Genomic DNA, 25,793 nt, shown 5'->3' with positions numbered 1-25,793 from the left:
GGGGTCAGGAATGAGCAGAATTATAGGCAGAATTTAGGATCAAGTCGGAGACAAGCCAGGTCAGAAGTCATACACAGGACCCAAGCAGGGCACAGGATACAGCTGAAGACCAGTCAGCACTGATACTGGATCAAGGCATTCTTTAAATAGGCCTTCTGGTGCCAACATTGATTGTGGGCGTACTCATGCGTCTGATCAAAGTTCTATCTGTAATATTATGTGCATGTCTCTGAGTTTGCTCACAGGAGTTTCCTCACAGTATCTCATGTTCAAAGAATATTTGTGACTACAAATATCACACTGTTTTCTTGACTAACATCGTTTTAACACTTTTCTGTTAATTGGCCGCAACTGGATTTAAAAATGAGAACACCTTGACCCTGTTAAAACCACTGGCAGTATGATGTAGTATTAGCACAGGTAGCACTGAATTCAAGCCTAATAAATGGAGTATCACCTTTTTAAATTTTCTAAATTGCATATTTTGTGCCTAAACAAACACCAACTCCATTCTAGGAGCTTCCATAACTTCTAAACATACGTGGCCATAAACACAACAATTTTCAGACATTTATCCAATTTCAACTAGCTGCCTATTGCAAAAACAAGCAAATAGATGATGACAACTAATCAACTGTAGTTTTGTTGCTTTTGCCATCAAAAGCTGGTGAAGCTGATGTAAACTGCCAGAAAATTTGCACTGTAAACAGTATAAATGTGAAATTCAGCTTCCATTTAGAAGCTCATTGCAAGAGCCTCTGTTGGCCACAGTGCCTCCTACATGGGGTTGTTGAAGATCCCTCACATTTGCCACCACTCAGCAATTCAGGAAGATTTAGGTTTAAAATGTTATGAAATGTTAATGTGGCGATTGAAAATGTTAACTAGCTGATGCATCTATTTTTCAGCATCTATATTAGCCTTTGAAATGTATCAGAATGCACTATCAGTTTAAATGGTCAGCTAGTTCATCCAAAAATAACATTTTCTTGTGGATGGAACTTGGTGGGCTAAGTCAGTGTTTCTTAACTCCAGTCCTCAAGGCGCCCCAACAGGTCATGTTTTCAGGACTTCCATTATTTTGCACAGGTGATTTGATCAGTTTCATTGCCTTAGTAATTACCATAGCTGTTTCATCTGAGGGAAATCCTGAAAACATGTCCTCACAGCACCCTGTTGGGGCGCCTTGAGGACTGGAGTTGAGAAACACTGGGCTAAGTCACGCACTGGTTTCTTATATGCCATAATCCAGTGGGGCATTATTCCCCCCACTGTCAGCAGGAGTGGGCCATAGTTACTGCCACTCTATTCCTCCCACTGACATCAATGATGGGGCACCATTCCTCCCACTGACACCAATGATAGGGCACTAATTTCTCCCCCTAATACCAAAGATGGGAGCTGTTCACTCCCACTGAAACCACGTCTTTTTCTACTCCCATTAGCCACAGTCTGCCCCCCTAAAGTTTGAAGGACAGTAAACAGGCCCCTTGTTTAGAAAATTTTGAGACTACTGCCATAATCCAACAATAATATCTTGTTGCAATAGTTCTAATTTCTATTACAGTCTATTTGTGAATTTTTGGTTAGCCAGCCACCCACCATCACGATCAACACATTTGCATGTTTTCCTTGACATAGAATAATGTCAACAAGGTGAGTGGGACCCCCTTTATAATGGCTGCAGCAGGTGTGCATACCCAGGGAACTCCAGCACAAATTCCGCGGTGAGTCCTGAGAGGTGTAAGAAATTCTTAGATGGTTTAGGTCCACCTAAAACAATATAAGTTTTGGGTAAAAAACAAAACAAAAAACTTTCTCTTATATTCACCGACTGACACAGCTCCTCTCTGTAACAAAATGGGTTGTCAGCCCTATCACTGGTACTGATACTAGGCAAGTTGTAATACAACACTTCAGAACTTTTAGTTCCGCCCATGGGGCGGTTCCTAGGCTACAACCCCACAGCCTGCTCAGGCAGAATTCAGTTTTTTCTTTTCTTGCCTAGTGAGGAGATAAGACCTAGGAACCCTGCGGCCCCATAGGTCCGTGTTTTTTTGATGCAGAAGCGTGGCTTTTTGCACAAGATGAATGATCCTGTGATCTTCTATCAACAGTCGGCTGGATGACAGGCTGGTTCACTTATCCTTGTAGTCTCCCCAGTCTGGCCATCGAGCGTGTGCAGGTCGCAGCAAAGGCTCGGCAGGCCACGACATACCTCAGCTCTAGAGGTGGTCGGTGAGCTTTATGCTCCGGGGGCGTACATATGACCGGGATACTGATGTCTGCGTCACAGTATGCCGAGGCCAGTAGTCTTCCCTGTACTGATCAGGAGTTGACTACCGTGGAATGTCTCCCAGCTTCAGGACTGGTAACTACAGCTCTCCCTGCCTGTCAGGGTGGAGCAGCTGGGCATTCCCTGGGAGGTCGATTCGGGGGCCCCCGCTCACCCCCCTCTCTTCTCTCCCCTGTCCCTAACTCTCTCCTTTCCCCCCCCCTCACGGGGGGAGGGGGCTGTACATGTGCTGAGCGGTGTGTGTGTGTCTGGGCTCTCACCTGGGGGTTTTAGCTGTGCTGGGTGCCTGGGTCCTGAAGCTTAGTCCCGCTGGATGCCTGTGTAGTCATGCCCCTGTGTTGGTGCAGTGCTGTACCTGCCACATGTTCTCTCTAGTCCCTCATAGTGCTGTTCGGTGGCCATTTTAAGTATGGGCAAGGGTCAGACTGACTTCTGGCTTCAGCCGGCCATTTTCCTGGTGATTCCCTATTGAGAACACCGGCAGCAATTTTCTAGTAGCCAAACCATGTTTTTGTGCTCTAGCAGCTGCCCCTGTGCCCTCTGCTTCCTGTTTGGTCATCACAGGGCGCTGAGAAGGTTATCCTGTGTTCTAAACATGTGTGTTTGATCACTCACTGATCGTTCGCTGATCGCGCGACCAGCCGGCCACGACACAGTTTTTTGCTATCTCTGTATCTGGGAGTGCTGGGGATCATCGGGCATTAATACATCGCGGAACGGCCCAGGGTGGTAAGTCCAGCGGGTTAGAGCCCCTCAGCCAGCGGCAGCAGGAGGGTGGGATTGTCGCTGTCCTAAGTCCCCTTCGGGTGGCAGACAGGGTAGGGTCAGCATGGCTTCAGAAACTGGTGTTTTTTCCCCTGAAATCCAGGTAATTGCAACCGGGTCACCTGCGGACTGCGTGGTCCCTATGGACACCCTTACGGCGCTCCTCAATTCGTTTGTTGCCAAGATAGAGGCGGTACGTGGGAAGAAAGGTGCTGAAAAGCGGCCCCTGCCCCCCCCCCCTCCTCTGGGGAGAGCTCTGACGCAGACTCGGGTCCTGCTGAGGCCAGTGACCCCTGCTCTGTCTTGTCAGATGATGCTGACCAGGACCGTTCGGACAGTGAGGATGAGTCCCCATCCGGGTCCGTGTGCGACAAAGCGCTAGTTGGAGCACTTATCACAGCTGTGCGTGATACCCTGAAGATTCAGGAGCCAGCGGATCCCTCTGCTGATATACCGGTCCCTTTTGGGTCCCGTAAGTCAGCACGTTCACCTAAGGTGTTCCCGTATTTGACTTATTATGATAAGTTTATTTACAAGGAATGGGGTCGCCCGCAACTGACCTTTTCAGTCCCCAAATACATGGCGGTGCGTTACCCTTTTGAGGAAAGCCTTCTCAAAAAATGGTCAGCTCCTCTGGTCGTGGACCCCCCAGTATCCATCTTAAACAAAGTAACCACGATCCCGGTTGAGGGGACTCCTGCATTCAAGGATCCCACGAACAGGAAGGCCGAGGCGGTGGCTCATTCCTTATTTACGGTTGTGGGGTCAGCCGTGCGACCTGTACTGGCATCCGCACTGGTGTCGTAGACACTGACTGAGTGGGCAAAAGTTCTGCACCGCGAATTGGGAGAGCAACAGGCCTTCCCTGTCTGTGTGGAAGTAGCAGACCAACTAGTGCAAGGCCTTAAGTACATCTGTGACGCGGCCCTGGATACTCTCCCTCTGTTATCCAGGGCTTCAGTGTCAGCTGTGGTGCTGAGGCGCTTGATTTGGCTGAAATTCTGGTCTGCTGACCAGGCATCCAAGAAAGCCCTGACAGATCTTCCCTTCCTTGGCGACCGGCTCTGTGGAGCCTCGTTAGATGACATTATTAAAAATGTCACTGGTGGTAAGAGTACTCTACTCCCACAGACCAGGAAGGCTAAGGAGCCACGCCATAGGTAAGGACCCTCTTTTTCCGCTCACAAGCGGCTTTTTCGTCCGTCCGGTGCTTTGACAAAACGTCCCCAGCCCGACAGGATGCCCACGGACGGTCAAGAGCGTCCCTGGATCCGCAAGCCTAATAAGCCTGCGAACAAAAGTGCTACCAAATGAAGGTTTGCCCCCACCCACTTTTCGGATGGGGGGGGCGAATTTGGGAGTTTGCAGCCCGGAGGTCCTCCCGGTTATCCGACCAATGGGTCTGCAATCTGATTTCCACAGGCTACAAGATAAAGTTTCTCTCTTGGCCGCCAAACAGATTCTTCCCCTCCAGCATACCCATATCCCCGATTCGCCGGGAGGCCCTGTTTGGGGCGGTAAGGGACTTGCTGAATCAGGGGGTGATTGTACCAGTTCCGGAATCGGAACGCTTCCAGGCATTCTACTCAAATCTGTTTGTGGTTCCCAAGATGGAAGGGGTACGTCCGATCTTGGACTTGAAAGCCCTCAATCACTTTGTAAAAGTGCAGAGGTTCAGAATGGAATCAGTTCACTCAGTAGTCGCTGCACTCCATCAAGGGGACTCCCTGGCATCCTTAGACATCCAGGATGCGTACCTGAACATACCCATATGCCTTTGGCATTAAAAATGTCTACGTTTGGCAGTCGGGGAAGCCCATTACCAATTTGTGGCTCTTCCCTTTGCATGACATCAGCCCCCCGAGTCTTTACCAAAGTACTGGCTCCAGTATTGGCGTTGCTGTGGCAAAGCGGGATCGCGATCGTGAGCTACCTGGATGATCTCCTCCTGAGAGCATCTTCTGCCTCAGAATTAGAGGAGGATGTGGCGATCACCATGCAGACCCTGCAGGAATTTGGGTGGCTGTTGAACCTAAAGAAGTCGGTGATTGTGCTGACCCAATGTCTGGAGTACCTAGGTTTGCTATTGGACTCCAGGGAAGCGAGAGTTTTTCTCCCTTCAGACAAATTGCAGACTCTCAGATCTGCGGTCAAACTACTGTTGTACCGCAAGTGGTCGTCGCTCCGCTTTTGCATGTGAGTACTGGGACTCATGGTAGCCTCCTTTGAGGCAGTACCTTATGCCCAGTTCCACACCAGAGTACTGTAGAAGGGGATCTTGTTGAAATGAGACAAATCTCAGTTGTCCCTGGATCAACAGATCCAGGTGAGCCAACCAGTCAGGGACTCTCTGATCTGGTAGTTGAGGTCCCCGGTGATTCAGTCCGGAAAATCGTTCCTTCCTCCCTGAAATGGACGGTGATCACTACAGACGCCAGTCTATCCGGATGGGGTGGAGTGATGGGGATTCAGTCGGCTCAGGGCCTCTGGTTGACGGAAGAATCCGAGTTGCCCATCAATCTGCTCGATTGAGAGCATTCAGGCTGTGCCTCCACACATGGTCATCAAGGGCGTCCAATCAGGATACAGTCGGACAACGCCACGGCTGTGGCATACATAAATCACCAAGGGGGAACAAGAAGCTCAGCCGCTGCTCAGGAGGTCGCTCACATACTTCGGTGGGCAGAGCAACACGTGCTGGCCCTGTCGGCCATTTACATCCTGGGAGTGGAAAATTGTCAGGTGGACTATCTGAGTCGACAGATGCTGGACTCAGGAGAATGGGCGTTGCTGCCGGATACATTCAGGCCGCTGTGCCTGAAGTGGGGCACACCAGATGTGGATCTATTCGCCTCCCATCTCAATCGGAAGGTGCCACGGTTTGTGTCCAGGACAAGAGATCCGTGGGCAGACCCGTCAGACACTCTGTGGGATCAGTACCAGCTGATCTACGCCTTTCCTCCACTAAAACTGTTGCCACGTCTGCTTCGCAGAGTGGAAGCTGAGGGGATTCCAGTAATCCTGGTTGCCCCAGATTGGCCTCAGCGGCCCTGGTACGCAGGTCTGGTGGCAGATGCTCCCTGGCGACTGCCGTTGCGAGAGGACCTCCTGTCTCGTGTCCGATCTTTCATCCTGCTTTGCCATCGTGGGCTTTAACACCATGGCTATTGAGAGGAACCGGGGTCTGTTGGACTCAGTGATTCCAACTATGTTGAGGGCTCGGAAATCTTCTTCTCTGAAGATATATAGTATTGTACCTGGAAGGCCTACATCTCCATGTGTGAGGAGAAAGGATGGCATCCACGCTCTTTTTCCATATCCAGGATCCTGCTGTTTCTCCAGCAAGGAGTTCACCAGAGATTGGCATTAAGCACCATCAAAGGGCAAATTTCAGCTTTGGCTGTCTTTTTTTCAATGACCCCTGGCATCGCACTCCTTAGTGAGTACCTTCGTTCAGGGGGTACGACATGTAGTCCCTCTGGTGCGTCCACTGTTACCCCCATGGGATTTGAACCTAGTGTTGGCGCTTCAAAAACCGCAGTTTGAAAACATCAGGGAGATTCCCTTGTTGACTCTTTCCCAGAAAGTGGTCTTTCTAGTGGCCATCACATCCGCCAGGAGGGTTTCGGAATTGGCAGCCTTGTCCTGCGAGTCGCCTTATCTGGTCATCCACAGGGATAAGGTGGTGTTGCGTCTGCAACCGTGCTTTCTACCGAAGGTGGTCTCGGCTTTTCATATCAATGAGGACATTGTATTACCATCGTTGTGTCCTAAGCCAAAGCACCCCAAAGAGGTGGCCCTTCACACTCTCGACGTGGTTAGGGCTCTGAAGGTGTATTTGTCTGCCACAGCTCCCTTTTGGAAGTCAGACTCACTGTTTTTCGGTGACTGGTCCAAAGAAGGGTATGGCAGTCTCATCAGCCACCATTTCCAGGTGGATCAGGCAGATTGTAGTACAAGCCTGCCTTGAAGGGGCAGGTGCCCCCCTTTCCAGTCACGGCCTACTCTACAAGGGCAATCGGAACATCTTGGGCTTTCCAACACTAAGCGTCAGTCGCTCAGGTGTGTAAGGCGGTGACCTGGTCGTCTGTCCATACGTTTACCAAGTTCTACAAGGTAGACGTCCGTGCATCGGCTGATGCCTGTTTTGGTCACAAAGTTTTGCAGGCGGCCGTGTAGTTGCAATTAAATATGCAATCTTTATTTTTTTCCTGGTTTTTCGATAAAAACGCAGTACTGTTATGTTAATGCACTGTTGCATTACTTCCGCAAAAGGTTGCGGTCTTGGGGATCACTCCTGTTGAGGATACCCGGTTATGTGTTGGTGTTTTTCCACACACTGCTGGTTTGTGAGTTTAGTTTCACTAGTTCCCACTTGCCATGGTGGATGAAGTTTTTATGCTGTTTTTCCCACCCCGTGTTTTGGCACTGCTTGGGGACGTCCCATTTTGTTAGAGAGGAGCTGTGTCGGTCGGTGAATATAAGAGAAAATAGGATTTTTTGTACTCGTCGTAAAATCCTTTTCTCTGTAATTCACCGACCGACACAGCTCCCGCCCCTCCTTTTTCTCTTTACGTTATACTGCTTGTTGACGTACTGTGTTCTGCCTGAGCAGGCTGTGGGATTGTAGCCTAGGGACCGCCCCATGGGCGGAACTAAAAGTTCTGAAGTGTTGTATTACAACTTGCCTAGTATCTCCAGTGATAGGGCTGACAACCCATTAGAGAAGAGCTGTGTCGGTCGGTGAATTACAGAGAGAAGGATTTTACGGTGAGTAGAAAAAATCCTATTTTTTTCACCCAAGATACTTTACAAAGAGTTCATGCGTAGACACTTTTTTAATGCTAGTACGGGTCAACATGGTGACTGAAAACACTTTTTTTTTTTTTCTGTCAAGAACGAGATATGAATGTCTTGGTTTATGTAAAGAGAAGGCTGGCAATGTGTGCTAGAAGATTAGGAAGAATACGGGAAGCTGTAAAAGTAATGAGAGATGTAAGTATTTGTGTACTTTGAGATTTTTATAGCTGTAAAAATATAATTACCGTATATACTCGAGTATAAGCCGAGATTTTCAGCCTCTTTTTTGAGGCTGAAAGTGCCCCCCTCGGCTTATACTCGAGTCATCGCTGTCTGCCCGCTCGATCAGCGTGTCGAGCAGACAGACAGCGGCCATTCTATTCAAAAGCCGCGCCTCCGGCTCCGCCTTCGCCTGTGATAGGCGGAACACTGAATTTCCCAGCAGCCTGTGTTCCGCCTATCACGGACATCGTATCATCCTCGTACTACGGACGAGGATGATACGACGTCTGTGATAGGCGGAACACAGGCTGCTGGGAAATTCAGTGTTCCGCCTATCACAGGCGAAGGCGGCGGCGCAGCTTTTGAATTTTACAATGGCCGCCGACGAAGAGGGCACGGGACGGAGGCAAGGCAAGGCACGGCACGGCACGGGACGGGACGAGACGGGGGCAAGGCAAGGCACGACACGGGACGGATGCAAGGCAAGGCACGGCACGGGACGGAGGCAAGGAGGCAAGGCACGGGACGGAGGCTCGGGACAAAGGTAGGCTGGACACACACACACACACACACACACACACACACACACACACACACACACACACACACACACACACGGATGGAGACACACACAGGGATGGATGGATGGAGACACACACACACAGGGATGGATGGCTGGATGGATGGAGACACACACACACAGGGATGGATGGATGGATGGATGGAGACACACACACACAGGGATGGATGGATGGATGGAGACACACACACACAGGGATGGATGGATGGATGGATGGAGACACACACACACAGGGATGGATGGATGGATGGACACACACACACACAGGGATGGATGGACGGACACACAGGGATGGACGGACACACAGGGATGGACGGACACACAGGGATGGACGGACACACATACAGGGATGGACAGGCATGTCTCACCCTCGGCTTATACACGAGTCAATAAGTTTGCCAGTTTTTTTGGGGGTAAATTGGGGGCCTCGGCTTATATTCGGGTCGGCCTATACTCGAGTATATACGGTATGTTTTCAAAGCAGAAATTATGTTCCAGTTTCTCATTCTGTATGGGAACGCAGAGCATTGGTGACTTCCTGTGTCATTCAGTTGGTGTTAAAAAGGGTGGGCAGCATACACCAAATGAAGATGGAGGAATGTCTGTGTCAGGCTGGTTATTATGTGGGAAATCTATCAAACAAAATAGCATTACAATTCAATGCAAATCAGACTGCCTCCCGTTTAACCACTTGCCGACTGCCAACTGTAAATGTATGTCATTACTTTACAGTTAAATACTGTTGTCATGGCAGCAGTATCTTCCTTTCCTCAGTTGGTCAGCTTTCTGATAAAAGTGATCCCAGCAGCGGAGTCACCACGGGATCACCTTTATATGCGGTGGGAGAGGTGCCCCCTTTCCTCCATGTGTCGGTCATTTCCAAAGCTTACCGGAGCCGTTAAGCCCAGAGCTGACCCAGTGCGGTCGATGGCTAGGTAAGAAGTCAAGTGATGGCAAGATAGCCCCCCATGGCTCTATGCCCTTGGAGAACTGGATCGACATCTGACTTCACTTCCTGGTCTTGGGCAGACAGACAGGATTGTTTTTCCTTTTTTTTTCCTCATATAAGCAAGAATGGAATTTTACATAAGCAGTCTGAGTATCATACATCGAATTTCCATATTCATACATAGTAAACAAAAAGAGCATAACAATTCATTCTATTCCCTTAGCCTCTTACTCCCTTTATAGTATAATATATAAGTCCAAAGAGAATGCAAGCTAAGTTAATGGTAATATATGGGGACAGCGTCATAGAAACTTCTCTCTCGGTCCTACATGCCCTATATCTGGTCCTGGGTTGGTACTATTCCCAGCCAGGCCAGAGTTTTATTGTTATCCTCTTATTTCTCGTCTCCCCCCCTTTTATTTCCACCCTTATTTTTCTCCCCCCCCCCCCCGAAAAAAAAAAAAATTCCCTTTCTCTTTCTTTTCCCTTTCTTTCTCTTTCATGCTTATTTCTATTACAAGGGATATTTACATTCCTTGTAATAGGAATAAAAGTGTTTGGGGAAAAAAAAGTGAGTGAAAGCAATAATTCTAGGGCAAAACCTCCTCTGTAACTCTAAATGGGTAACCTGTAAACATTTTTAAAGTGTTGCCTATAGAGATATTTAGGTACCATAGTTTGTCGCCATTCCACCAGTGTACGCAATTTTAAAGCATGACGTGTTTGGTATCTATTTACTCATCTTTCACATTATACAAAAGAAATTTGTGTTTCGTTTTTAGTGTTTTGTTTTCTTAAATTAATTCAAGTGTATTTTTTCCCCCCAAAAAATTGCGTTTGAAAGACCACTGAGCAAATACAGTGTAACATAAAATATTGCAACCACCACCATTTTATTCTCTAGGGTGTCTGCTACAAAAATATATATAATGTTTCTAAGTAAGTTTATGCAACAATTGCTTTGTGTATTTGTGCAGGGCAGCATTTTTAAGACAAATCGAGGCATGGAAGCTGCCATTAGTGACTTTCAATAGATTACAAGTTGCCTATCTGTTATTTAGAGACAATGTGGTTAATTTACTGAAGGCAAAAAGGGTGTTCACTTTTCAAGGGAAGCTTCACTGTGCAGGGATGTTTTCCCCATAGCATAGCTAAGGGCGTAGCTCTGCTGTCTTCCATCATCCAATCATGTGCAAGTAAAAATGCTGTTTTTTTATTTTTCTTACATGTAATTGGGTATTATCTGCAAAGTGAAATTTTACCACATTCACTTAGCTCTAGGCCAAATTGCCTTGCAAAGTGAAAAGTCTATTTGCCTTTGATAAATGACTTCCTAAAGTAATTACTCAGAGAAAGTATTCCGATAAGTGGAGTTATAATTTCCTGATCTGCATGCTTATTTTAGGTCAGTGAGTCAGAAGGTACTGAATCCATTGCATTACAATGGTAACCAGCTATCATCTTTAGAAAGAAGTCCGCAGGGGCTGCCTCCAAGTACAGTTTTCATTCAAATATTGTACATTGTATGTTACCCTTAACTTAATATTGAAATTAGGGGTTTGTCATTTTATGTATATGCTGTTTAATCTAGTCTTTTCTGTTTTTATTTTTGTTTTGATGGGAAAATACCTGGCAATCCTGCTCAGTTCCCCTTCTATTTCACAATGACCATGTAAGGCATAGAAGCAGATAAATGCATGTGTGGTCAGTTTACAGAGCTTTTTTTTTATATTTAAAGCAAACTCACACATCCATCCATGTTTCCATGCTTTATTTTGTTGAGAAATAACTCAAATATAACACCCCTAGCACTTCTAGCTTCGGCCATCTTGAGTAAGGCCAGATAATTAATGTAGCATTTACTTCCTGTAATCCACCTGTCCTTTCGCTACAGCATGCAGGAGGGCATGCTTAGCTGAAAAATCCCCTCCTCCTAAAGAGAAAAAAACACCCATGAAGACTTGTGCCTCGGCAAGGTGTCACAATGTGCTGCCTCACATACTTGGATGAATGTAACTACAAAGAAAAAATGTAAACTAACCCTTATTGTGTTGGTACATTGCACCATGGTGGCCTGAAAAGCATGAATACATGGCTTATTTACATAGCCTCCTAATGCTGTGTGCAGGCAATCAGTGGTACTCTATGGTGCTTCAGCAGCTATACGAACATAGCTGCTACTCATATTTTCATAGAGTGCAGGTTTATGGCCCCAAATGCTGACAAGTGTGCATTTGGGACCACTCACCTGCACACCTGTCAAATTAGAACCTGTGGTTGTCTGTACAGCCATTGTGTCTCTAGAAGATAACTACTGTTTTCAGTCTTGCACTAGTCGCATAAATAAATGTCTTTGTCTCTGTACAGGCCACATTACGTATATGAAGTCCTCAATCCCATACTCTGCAGCCGCAGTTGAACCTACTAAATGAATGAACAGGAATCAAAAGCTCCCTTTTCATTCACAAACTGAAACACTGTTAAATATGCTTCAGTTATGAATTATCACATATCCTGTAGGAATTCAAGAAATATCCAGAATAATCTAGCTGTCGCATTTTTTGATGAATGGTTGTGATCATTGGCTTGTCAGCTCCCGACAGAGCTGTTTTTTTATTCAGAAGTTCTGGGATGGTGGCTTCCCGATAACGTGACCACTGTAATTGGCTATTGTAGCAGTCACGTTATCGGGAGCCCCTACTGCTGGTTCTGGATCAGAAGTCATTACTGAAAGCTGTCAATGACAGCTCGTGAGTGTGCTGGGAGTGCACACTGAGCATGCTTTCAGCACACTTTATGCAGTAGGAAAGAGGTTAAATATTAGTATGTATATAGAGATATATATATGTGTATGTATATAGATATATAGAGATATATATGTGTATATATATATAATCTCTAAGGTCACTGTAACAGTTACAAAACGCTTAAGGTTCAGTTAGTCAGTGTCAACCAACTACTGTGTATATACGTTTGTATGCATACATTTTTTCTAAACATGAAACTACAATTAAAGTGATTAAAGAAATTCTAGGTGCCTGGTGGAATTATGGAAAAGATTCCACATCTTATTTGTGCTCCCACCCCCATCTGCCTCTGAAATGTTATAACAACAGTGCAACAGTAAGCGTAAAAGGAACGTAAAAGGAATATTGAATGTGGAACAATTTGTATGTGTTACACATTACAGGCCTGATTGATTGCCACACTGAAAAATGATATATCAGAACTACCCATTAATAACAAGCGAAGCATAAAATAAATCCAGCAAAGCTATGCAATTACTAATCAGACTGCAATGTACCTTAATTAGGTTCTATTCATTTGAATGCACCAGAAAATTTGAATAATTGCATGTGAATGTGAAAGTAATGATATATTTGTTTTAACTAATTGATGTATTTACTTGCAGTTAATGAAAGAGTTTCCTTTGCCCAGCATTGTAAATATCCATGAAAACCTGCTGGAGGCTCTTCTGGAATTGCAGGCATATGCGGATGTTCAGGCAGTGCTTGCTAAATATGACGGTGAGCTGAACTGTTATCACCTGGGTATTGCTAATGTAGTGTGTTAGCAACACTTTACCTTAAATGTTCTGTCTAAAAGTTATTATATAGTGGATTTTGCCTTGCATACCTGTAGTACCTGGTTAGTTATTCACTATATATATTAAAATGTGCACTGTTTCTTTAACAAATAAAACTCATGTTTATTCAATCCAAAGTGGATATAATCACACACAAATACAATTTGTGCAATCCTATAAAGTAGTAAATGACATACAAGTTACATAAGATGTCTCCATCACAAAAACTCCAATGCTTCTGTACTTCAACAGTGCCAAAACAAACTCCAGTGCTCCAACACCTCTACACAAGCCCACTTACCAGAAGCTTAGACCTCACTGCATAAGAGATCTAAGCCCTTGTACACACGGTCGGACATTCCGACAACAAAATCCGTCGGATTTTGTCCGACGGATTTTGTCCGACACTCGTGTTGCATACACACGGTCGGACAAAGTTGTCGGAAAATCCGATCGTACGTAACGTGATGACGTTATTTCGTTACAACAGGACTTCAGGGCTACTGGAAAATCCTCCTCACAGACGGTACAAAATTAGAAATCGCTTTTGCCACTCCAGAATGTTTCTGGCAGTATGTGCACACGCCATTTGGCTTGCAAGGGGCCACCGCAACCGTTCAAAGGGCTATGGATGAGATACTTTGTTCACACCAAAAGTATGACAGACCTAATCAAGGACACAGCGTCCATGTTTGATAGTGAGGGGCTTTGTAATGATACAGATGCCCTCTCCAGAACTTACGGTCTCCTGGGGGAAAGTGTTTGACTCCATGGATTTGAAAAGAAGGGTGAATAGGGTATGTGATAGTGTCTGGGCTAAAATTGAAGACAAGGTGATGGATGAGAGTAGGATATTTGTTGCCCAAAATGCAGATTGAGGCAGTCGTGGGCTTGAGGGAAGCCTGAGGAAAATGGGTCAGTTGTCCAGAGGTTTGTGTTTCTAAAAAAAACAACACATGGGGACAATGAAGTGGTAGTTGTGACACTGACTATTGACTTAGACACTGGACGATGACACCTGGCTCTGATGAGGTTTCTTGAAAAGTTTGACTGTGTTTTGGGTATTGATGGGAAAGCCCGTGGTTTGCTGGACGCCTGATTAATGCAGAAGCATAAAGTAAACTGAGGTATGGCCTAAAAATGGAAAACCGTACATGCTAGTAGTTTCCCCTGTTTTGTTATATATAAATTGAGGTCTAACAAATAAAGAATGTAATAGTGAAGGGTGAAAATCATGTTTCTTTTCATACAGGGTACAAAAATAGTCAACCTAAACACTATAAAGGAAGAAAAAAAGATTTCAACATTTTCACCATAACAATAAGTCATAATTTACCCACTGGTACATAAGATGCAGTTTTAATCACTTAAGGTCTGCCCTATAGCATTTCACTCTATAGCAGATGGCACCATTTCAGGGGAGGGGACGTGCATGTGCACTGCTGGCGGCTTGCTCCCGCTATAATTACAAACAGCGGAAGCAAATCCGTAGGTACCGCAGACTCGATTACTGCCATCATTCACAGATCATCCTGCAGAAAGACAGAACAGCGGTCTGCCTATGTAAACAAGGCACATTGCTGTTCTGACAGGAGGGAAAAGATGACATTTGTGTCCCTGCAAAGCAGGGAATAAATGTAATCTCTTCCCCTAGTAAAAGCACCTCCCACAGTGTAGTAAAACACTGGCTAGTTAACCCTTTTATCGCTCCTGATGTTAATTCCTTCCCAGCCAGTGTCATTAGTAGTAGTACAGTGACAGTGCATTTTTTTAGCACTGATCACTGTATTGGTGTCACTGGCCCCAAAAAGGGTCAGTGTCCAAATGTCTGCCGCAATATTGCAGTCCCATTTATAAGTTGCTGATCGGTGACATTACTAGTAAAAATAAATAAATACAAATATTCCATAGTTTGTAGACACTATAACTTTTGCACAAACCAATCAATATATGTTTATTGGGAATTTTTTACCAAAAGTATCTAGCAGAATACATATTTGCCTAAATTCATGAAGAAATTCAATTTATTTTTATTTTTTTTCATTGGATGTGTTTTAAAGCAGAAAGTAAAAAAAGTGCAGAGGTTAGCAAATACCACCAAAAAGAAAGCTCTATTTTGGGAAAAGGGGACATCAATTGTATTTTGGTACAGCATTGCACGACCGCGCAATTGTCAGCGATGATCATTACTTGACTAGAAACTGAGCTGTCCTTAAAGACGAAGCAAACTCTCCCACTCTGATGCTTCTTTTCATTTAGTCCATTATAATAAGTAATTATCAAACTATAGCCATTTTAATCCAGCTCAAATTGCATATTACATACTGTTTAAAGAAACTTTAAAAAACTTGTTTCCAGGGGTTAGGCAGCGCCATCTTGCGTATTGTTTTCTGAGTCCACAGTGGAGTGTAGTTCCGCCCTTACATTGAGCACTTCCTGTACTGTTAACCAAGCCTCCTTCTCAATCCAACCTTTCTATGGCAACCCTGCTTCCCTGTTCATAGCTGACTTGTTTTATTTCATAGTATTTACTTGTGCCGATTGTCTAATGTTTGCCTTTGTCAGTCTTATCAACTTCAAATAAGACTGCAGTAATGGTCAGGTTTACACTGTATGTGAGGTCATATGGTCACATGGTGTGTAGGAGGAAGCTCTGAATGATTCTGTAGCCTCCTGGGATATCAGTGATGTACCTTAGGAAGTGCTGATAACAGATAGATAAGCACATAGAGAGTGTGCTGCAAATCAGGGGAGATCTGGGCATGCTCAGTGACGTCATTCTAAAGAACAAAAAGGATTACAACAATACTAAGCAAGTAAGGAGATATCTACAAGCAGTGTTCATTAGGGTTTTTATGCTGATTTACATGGGACAAAGTTGTGGGAGAGCGTTTACAACCACTTTAAGGTAAATGTCTGAGACATTTAGACCTAACACGGTCAAGGTAACAAAGAATATTATAACAATTTCTCATGTTCACAAAAATATATAAATAAATAGCCATAGCACTTAAAGTTAGAACAATAAACTTTTGTGTCAATATATGGTAAATTGTGCCACACTACATAACCCTCAACAATAATATGAGCAATAATATCACATATGTAAATTACAATAGCTTCTTACTCAATGTTGCAAACCTAAATCTCACATGTGCACAAAACAAGAACATCATGAATCAAAAAGAAGCAGATTGTGAAGGACTTTGATGGTTGCACTGATAATCTCAAGAAGGATTATGAAGATGAGAGTACTCGTGTGTATAAAATTCTAAATGTATTACGTTCTTATTAAAATATCATAAAAACATAAAAAAAATAAAAAAAAAAATTGTAGTTTGTTCTATATAGATACAACATACTCCCATGTATCAAGTGGCTATTGTATAGCTGTACATAGAAACCTGTTCAAATGGCCCACAAACGTTAAGGAGATATAGGCATGCAAAAATCTTCCATGTGCAGGGCCAAATGACGGAATTGTGCAAACATCTTCTTCAAGGGGTCCTATTGCTAATGGGAGATGTGTCACAATTTAATGTATGATTACAAATATTTATATACAAATATACATAAAGATCATCAAAAGTCCATTTCTCATTGAACGTTAAACATATTCAAGTGACGCAATATTTTTCCATATTCTTAAATATTTGAGTACTCCTTAGTACATACCAAGGCCAAGATGAGAGACATGGAGTGCCCAAACCGCAGCCGGGGGAATGGGAGACATCAGGTGCAACTAGATCTAGAAGGATTATATATTGGATATAATGCATCCAAAGAAGACTCATCTTAACCACTTCCTGACTGGCGCACGACGATGTCCTTCGGCAGAGTGGCACGGGCAGGCAAATTGGCGTACAGGTACGTCCATTTGTATTTCCCACCCTGCCATATCGTACGTGCCTCTGGCGGCTGGGATCCCCGTGAGTCCGGGCGCGGGTCCCGCGATCGTCTCACGGGGAGGCTGAATGAGGAGATGTCGATGTAAACAGAATCTCCCCGTTACAGTTAGTAACACGCCCCTAGGACACACTTAACCCCTACACTGCCACCGCCTGGTTAACCCCTTCACTGCCAGTGTCATTTACACAGGAATCACTGCATTTGTATAGCACTGATTTCTGTATAAATGACAATGGTTCCAAAAATGTCTGATGTGTCCGCCATAATGTCGCAGTGACAATAAAAATCGCTGATCACCGCCAGTACTAGTAAAAAAAAAAAATTTATAAAAATGCCATAAAACGATCCCCCTATTTTGTATACGCTATACATTTTGTGCAAACCTATCAATAATCGCTTATTGCGATATTTTTGGTAAAAAAAAAAAAATGTAGAAGAATACGTATCGGCCTAAACTGAGGGAAATTTTTTTTTTTTTTTTTTTATATATATTTTTTGGGGATATTATAGCAAAAAGTAAAAAATTAGTTTAGGAGGAGAGTGTTTTCCTGTAACAAACAGGAAAACAAATGCAGCCACTGACATATTGTAATGAAGAAAATAGGGTTGATCATGCATACTTAAAATAGAGAAAACTCCTTGTACTCCTCGTATGTGCCCGTGCATGTATAAATATAATTTAGGAACTCACTTGCAAGTACAACTGTCAAATAGACTTCATATTTTGTGGTTAGACAGTGTGACAGTGTATACTATGCCACAAAGACATGTAAATCATTGGGGTTGATTTAATAAATCTGAAGGGTGCAAAAACTGGTGCAGTTGTGCACAGTAGCCAATCTGTCTCCAATTTCAGCTCGTTCAATTAAGCTTTACCAATAAAACCCGGAAGCTGATTGGTTTCACAGCTGCACCAGATTTTGCTATCTCCAGTTTTAATAAATAAGAGAAGAAAGGGGGGTTCAGGCAGAAGGAAGCAGAGAGCCATCTGCCAGTCAACCAGATCCTGCCCACCTTCCAGAGTATGCACTAAGGTTGACCTTATATGTGAGACTTTCTTTAGGTTGTGCCAATCCTGGCTCCAAAGATACAACATAAATCCGTCCGTGATCAATAGTGCAGTCCTTATTTACAAAATAAATGTTATCTCCCATAACCCACAACATAAATCAATCCATGATTAATAATGAAGTCCTTCTTCGCAGAATGGATTATGTCTCCCAAAAGAGTGTGAAGCATTAGCAGCTGGAAAATCTATGGACAGGTGTTCACCTTCCTATATGGACCTTGCTCTTTCACAAGTCAATCGATCATACTTCCCTTTTATCAGCCAGGATCAGCTACAAAGCCGGTTCACACACTCTCCACTCTCCTCAGCTCATCTCCAATACAATTAATCTGTCCATATGGTAGGACACAAAGAATAACGAATAGTTTTCTCCTTATAAAAAGAATAATCCCTTTATTCACAATAAAAACTCACATATTGCACATTTAACAAGAGGCTGCAATCAATCATTTATAAACTGGGATATAATAATCAAAGTTAAATAAAATGGAACACAAGGCCATAGTTCGGCCTTGAAGCTAATCGTAGACTGGTTATACAAGATGCTTATAAATGTGGATCAGCAATTGTGCTTAGTGCTACACAGTTTCGCACGGAGCAGGGTTGCCGACTGTTAGTAAATTTACGAACAGTTTGTAAAATCTGTAATTTTTGCATCTGTCCGTGAATGTCTGTTACAGACATGCAGACTGCATATCCCTAAAGGATGTTCCTTGACAGATGCAAAAATTATGTATTTTACAAACTCTTCATAAATTTACTGATAGTAAATAATGATAATACATGTCTCCCTTTAAAACAGAAACCTATGTCTTTATTTAAATTCCCTTTGTACAATCGTATAGATGGGGAAAATCAATGGGGGCACTTAGTAAGAAAACCACAGAATATCTGGTAGTTAACGATCCAGTTACTCTTGTGTTTCATAATCTACCTAAGATACATGACACAAGTTCCTGTACAGGAACATCCCATAGTTTACTTGGGTTACTCTGGATGTCACTGCCTTGTTTTCATCCATACCCCACTCACTAGTTAATGAAGCAATTAAGTATAGTTTACAGTAGGTATAGTAGAGAATCACCCCCCTAATTATATTGTGTTGCTTTGCAGGCTGAAATGAAGACCGGTGTATGTACAGCTTTATGCGCTGTATGTATGACCTATAACCTTTCCTCTTTGATGACACCTATTATTTACAGCTGTATGATGCATCAATGGGAGCAAACATATTTTTACCATCATTGGCAAATCTTTATACAGGGTGGTGGGAAGAATTTTTCATAATTACCCTTTTTTTAGTAAGTTGTTTTTGTATGAGAAATATATAGATGATTGTCACAGTTTTTGAATTATATCAATAGTAAGGATTTACATTTTAAATTTACTGTCAATTTCAACAATCAAATGATTGATTTTTGGATGTTACTCTTGAGGGTAGTCCCGATGTTCCTACTGTTATTATCAAGAGATATAGGAAGACTTGTGCAAGAAATGCTACTCTACTGGCAAGTAGCTGCCACCCTAATCATACGATCAAATCCATTCCAGGTGAATTTACAAGAGCCAGAAGGAATTGCTCTACAGAGGATTCCTTCGGTAATGAATGTGATGTGATTAGAGCGAGGCTCTGTTCCAAAGGATTTCCAGAGGATATCCATACTGGTCTATTGAGAGAGGATTTAGAATTGCAGCTTATAAACATAGATATGACCTTCTGTCAGGCAAGGATAGTATCAGATGTATATGAAAGAATGATTGTGTTATATTTGTAACCACTTATTCATTGGAGTATAACAAGATAATACATTTTAATAATTTTCTAATTCTTTCTTTACATGGGTTATTGCGTAAGATTCTGTCCAAAATTTGCAGTTTTTCCAGTCACCATGTTCATACTTTACTTTTCCATCCTTTTCCCCCAGTCATGTTAGATTTAATAATTGGGCTAAAACCTGTTTCTTACCCTGGCTCTTTTCGTTGTGGAACCAACACATGTAAATATTTTTTGGTACACAGCGTCAATAAAAAAATTACTTCTTTTGTCACTGGAGAGGAACATAGATATGTGTCTTCGGATATTGAGGCTCTATATTGTGGTGATTGAAATGTATTATGTTTTGTTGTAATGTTTTTATATTTTTTTATGTGTATGCTGTTTATCCCTCCCTTTTGATGCTCATGTGACGCAATTGTGATCTTGTGATTGTTCATTTATTATTTTAAAGGTATGTGACATTTTGGTAGTAGCCATACTTATGGCTTAATGGCCAAAACGCATTGGCTTTCTACTCCACTGCAACTTATCATTTTGTATTAAAGGATATCCATTTTTGCTGATTTACCCAAGTGCCATATTTTCCTTAGGGTCCATCTGATCTGTGCCTTTCTACCCCTTCAGATTCTCCCTTGTCCGATTTGCAGGATCGAGATGAGGGGCATTACAGTGATTGTCATTGTACCAAACTGGCCCAGGGAAACGGGGTACTTGGGCATACTTAGACTGTTGGCAAACTTTCTGTGGACCCTTGCAAATCGTGTAGACCTCCTGTCTCAAGGGCTGGTCACTTACTTTAAAGGCTTGTTGAAGTCCAGGTCTTAAGATGAGTCTATCAGATTTGGTCATCTTTGCCCTCTTAAAGGCTGAGAAGTCAACTCCTCGCTGAGTCTACCATTGTGCCTGGAAAGCCTATTTTGCATGGTGCGAGACTAGGAAATGTCATCCTAGGAAGTACTCGTGGGACACATCCTGTCCTTCCTTCAGTCTAGTCCAGAGCAACATCTAGCCTTGGGTACCTCTCATTAGCTCTTTGTTGCATTTGTTCAGGGTTTTGCACACATCTCTACCACTGTACATTCCGCTCTGACTCTCCTTAACCTGGTTCTGTCAATCCTTCAGACCTATTAGGCATATTACCTGAAAAAGTAAGTACCTCAGAGATGGGATTTTTTGGGCAAATTTTAAATACAACCGATATATATTCAAAAAAGTTTTATTAAGACAAACAACATCAACACAATACAAAATTCCCAGTTAGGGTAGTCCGATAGAAAAAACATGTACATGTATCATAATATTGCATAGTAATCATCTAAAAATGAGTAACTCCCCACTACACATAGTAAAACCATCCATACAAATCCCAAGTGATGGTGAGTAGTGGGTATGTTCAACACGTTTCGAAATGTGTATGAGTTATAATCTTCTTCAAGGACTAATACCACTTCTCAAAGTATGGAGTACAAATGCAATTTAGAAACCCAGTATACCATATAAACATTTTGAACAATTATAAAAAGTCAAGACTTGCACAGCCACTATATTATTAGAGAGAGCATTCCCTCAATCCCGATGAAAGGGATATATCTATGAGAATACACTCAAAATCTAAATTTGTGCTTAATGCTAGCCTCACAGGAGATCCCTGAATTCCCCCAGGAAAAACGGAGAAACACCAGGAGGCTAGGCCAAACAAAACAAAAATATGACCAATGATCAAAAAAAAACTTACTGGACGAAAACCTCCAGTGTATTCCACCACTCATCAGAATCATGTAGCAGCAGGGACCACAATGGCACTATTCCCTTCATCACCATGCCGGTTAGGGCTCCACAGTGTGAGTACTTCACGCTTTTTTGGGGGGCAAGTCACTGGCTGCCATCTACTTATGCTACATGATTCAGATGACTGGCGGAATACAATGGAGGTTTTCGTCCAGTAAGTATTTTTTGAACGTTGGTCATATTTTTTGTTTTGTTTTGTTTGGCCTATCCTTCTGGCATTCCTTGTTTTTTTTTTGTTTTTTTTTCTGGGGGAATTCGGTGATCTCCTGTGAGGCTAGCATTAAGCACAAATTTCGATTGGAGTGTATTCTCGTAGATATATTCCTTTTTGTTTGCTGTTTTTAGCTCTCACAGTCCAAATTTTTTCCTCCCCATCTTTTTTTGGATGCCTTTAAAGGATTTCTTCCAGTGGTCTCTACATGGTGAAAGGCTATGTCTCAGATCTTAATGATGATCATCGGGATTGAGGGAATGCTCTCTAATAATATAGTGGTTATGTAAGTCTTGACTTTTTATAATTGTTCAAAATGTTTATATGGTATTCTGGGTTTCTAAATTGCATTTGTACTCTATACTTTCAGAAGTGATCTTAGTCCCTGAAGAAGATCTGAATTCATACACATTTCGAAACACGTTTGAAATTCCCACTACTCCCCATCATTTGGAATTTGTATGGATGGTTTTACCACATGTAGTGGGGTGTTGCTACTTTTTAGATGATTACTATGGAATATTCTGATACATGTACATGTTTTTTCTATCGTACCACCCTAATTGGGGATTTTTTATCATGTTGATGTTGTTTGTCTTAATAAACCTCGGATGTATTTCCTTTTTCATATGTTCAGGGATGATGGCAAGTTACAAGCCATGCTGCATGAGTCTTTCAATACATTAGGCATATTACCTTACCTGTCTTTACTCACAAGGTGGTCTTACTTGTTGCTATCAACCTCTTAAGTAGAGGGTCTTTGAGTTAGCGGCCTTTATCCTATAAAGAGCCTTTCCTTGTGTTACACAAGGACAAGTTTGTCCTGAGATCTTTTATCATTAATGGTTTTATCATTGGTGGTTTCCCCCTTCCCCCTCAACCATAGCATTGTCTTTTTCTTATGCCCTGCTCTAAATCGTGATACAGAAATTTATGTCCACTGTCTTGAGGATGTGAGTACTTACCCCCTGTTTGTACTTCCTGAAGGTTCCCATAGGGGGTTCCCTGCATCTTGTTCCATCATTGCTAGGTGGATTACACAAGCCTCAATTTAGCCTGTGGTCTAAAGGATAGAGCACCTCCATTCCCTGTTAAGCCCTGTTCACACCAGTGTGACTTGTAATGCGATTTGACAATTCAAAACCACAGTGCAAGTCAGAGTTGCACAGATTTAAACAGTTCCATAGGCACAAATAGGGTGTGACTTGTCATGATTTGAAAAAGGTTCCAGCACTATTTTTGGTGATTTCATGTGCGACTTGCATTGACATCTGTGCATGAGATCACAGGCAAGCCACACATGAAATCGCATTGACAGGCAGCTTTGAAGTCACACTGACGTAGTGCAATTTCAAAGCCACATTCATTTGTGAACCAGAGCTAAAGGTCACATTACCAGATTTGTTAGTGCCTCTTGAGCTTTTCAGCATCAGGCGTAAGATGCTTCAAGCCGCTCTGATTCTGTAAAGACGTTTTTGTTAAAGTGGCTGCTAACTTAGATAACAAAAAGTAAACTGAACATTTTAGCTAACAGTCATTTATGCACAGTCTGGCAGAGACACGAGCAACCTGTCATTTGTAATCCTCTCCACTTTGCTAAAAAAAAAAAAAAAAGACGACGCGTGCAAAAAAAGGGTGTTGCAATGCCCCCCCCACTCCTTTGATGGCAGACATGCTGAGGAGGAGACTCATGCATGAGTGAAGAGTAAGTGCCTTCTGCTGCCCCAGCCTGAGTGGAAGTGTATTTCATTTCAAGTGGTTGTAAACCTTATATGCATCAGTTCTCAAAGTCATGCACCAATTTATAGTGCAGTGTTTTATAGTACTAGTTTGTGCAATAGAAATCCAAAGCGCTGTATTTTTGCTTCAATATTTTTATCTCTGTGCATGTCACAGTTTTCTAAAAATAAAAAATCTCTGGTCCATAGGTGGGTGAGTCATTACATCACTGACCCCACCTCCCAGCTGTGAATGACGTTGGCAAACTACTATCACCGTGCACACTGCCTAAAATGGCGCTAGTGTGTTGTCTGGGGGGAATGTGCAATTGGGAGATGATGTCATAACTCTGTCTCCCGAGCTCTGGTCAGTAGACATGCCCAGAGACTGGAGGTTTTCAGAAAGCTGTGACAGGCACATCGATTAAATACTGAGGTAAAAATACATTGCTTTGTATTTTTACAAGTCCTTGAGAATTGATGCATATGAGGTTTATATGAGGCCTGCTTTTGGATTGGACTGCTTTTGGATGTCCCATAGTTAAAGACTAAAGATCCAATGTCCCCTATTGAGTTAAAATCCATTTCTTGGCATACAGTACAGAACACAGGTCTCTCTACTGTTATTTATTATTTCCCCATTGTTTGATACAGAACTGTGAATAGCTGAGATTATATAGTGGTGTCCAAACGACATTCTTTTTGTGCTTTATCATTGAAAGGTAGCACATAAACTGTGGTTAAAGACTAACAGTCCTGCACTGTACTCTAAGAAATGGATTCCAAAAAATATTTATTTTCCCTTGATAAACAATGATATTATATTTTGTTTGTTTTTACAGATATTAGTCTTCCAAAGTCAGCAACAATATGTTATACAGCAGCATTAATAAAAGCCAGAGCAGTCTCTGACAGGTCAGTATTTTATATTTTTCTTTTAAAGGCTATTGCTTTTAATTTTGTTTCCCTGATTTAGACTGATATTATTAAGGCCCCATTCACACCTGAGCATTTTGTAGCTTGAAGCCTGAAGCTACAAAATGCTGGAGGGGAAAAAATCTATTATTCTCAATGGAGATGGTTCACGTCTCCACTCCAAGTCGCCTGAAGCTCAAACAAGTTCTGGACCCTTTTTTGTCACTCGAATCAGGCAGATTTGGGCATTTTGCTTTTTTTTTTTACATTGGTGACCTTTTGCCCTGCACAAAATCTCGGCAAAACGCGATAAAGTCGAGGTAAAACTGACTTTAGCCTTTTTTTCTGTAGGTTTTCACCTGAAACAGCTTTCAGAAGAGGACTCGGCACTGCAGAAATGAATGCTGTGGAAGCTATTCACCGTGCTGTAGAGTTTAACCCTCATGTACCAAAGGTAATGAAAAAAAAATTAACATGGTTTCAGATAGATATTTCTTATCTTATGTTATTCTAATCCTTTTACTGTTAATGTAATTGAGAGACAAATAAACAGACTTTTCAATGATGGGTACTAAGCCAACTAATCGTTCTCTCCCATACACTCATTTGTTGCACCCCTCTCCTCTTCCCTCTTCTCTCCCTTTCTTCCCTTTTTGTTTCTCTCACTTGTACTAGTGGTCTTCTAGTATCCCAAGGTTCCACTGCTGTTTTTGTAGCTCTTTTTGTGTTCAGATTTCCAGGCTGTGGGCAGTCAATCTGTATAAGCTCGGCATGTCTCACTTTGAGGTATCACAATACATACAGATATGAGACCAATGTGTATTGATCTTGTTGTACAACGAGGCCGAAAGCTGGCTATACATGGATCGAAATTTGATCTGCTCAGCAGGAACCAGCTGGATTTCAATCTACGCATGACTGTTTCATGAGAAGTCGATCTATTTGATCTAAGTTTAAGGAAAATGTCACCAGCGGGAATTCAGACAGTAGTATAAAATGTGACAGATAAACACTTTCCCAAAATATTAATGAAAAACTTGTGCCTACTTTAGGAAAAGTCAAACGAGTGAGCATTAGCAATTGCTATCAATCTATCAATCTGTTAACGTGCTCAATAGATCATCTTGTTTTACTTATCAACTATCCATTCTATCAGACTATAATCAAAGGTAATTATTTGGCCCAATTTGTGATTAGGCTTCTCTCAT

The 25,793-nt window shown here is 42.6% G+C and overlaps 1 protein-coding gene across 3 annotated transcripts in view; it reads left to right on the top strand.

The window, feature by feature from the left end:
* Nucleotides 1-25,793, top strand: part of ST7L (suppression of tumorigenicity 7 like) — a 266,896-nt gene that overhangs the window by 115,942 nt on the left and 125,161 nt on the right. For all 3 annotated transcript variants that reach the window (XR_013274492.1, XM_077481541.1, XM_077481540.1), the window contains exons 8-11: nucleotides 7,959-8,056; nucleotides 13,025-13,139; nucleotides 24,513-24,585; nucleotides 24,937-25,039. Coding sequence is in view for 2 of the 3 variants with exons in the window: in XM_077481541.1 (XP_077337667.1) it covers nucleotides 7,959-8,056; nucleotides 13,025-13,139; nucleotides 24,513-24,585; nucleotides 24,937-25,039 (389 nt within the window). In the remaining variant the exon portion in view is untranslated. The remainder of the gene's footprint in view (nucleotides 1-7,958; nucleotides 8,057-13,024; nucleotides 13,140-24,512; nucleotides 24,586-24,936; nucleotides 25,040-25,793) is intronic.

Source organism: Lithobates pipiens, unplaced genomic scaffold, assembly GCF_037356315.1.
Source record: "Lithobates pipiens isolate NorthernLeopardFrog02 unplaced genomic scaffold, aLitPip1_a1.2 Scaffold_16, whole genome shotgun sequence".
In the NCBI taxonomy this organism is placed as follows: domain Eukaryota; kingdom Metazoa; phylum Chordata; class Amphibia; order Anura; family Ranidae; genus Lithobates; species Lithobates pipiens.
This window is presented reverse-complemented; position numbering and strand designations above follow the sequence as displayed.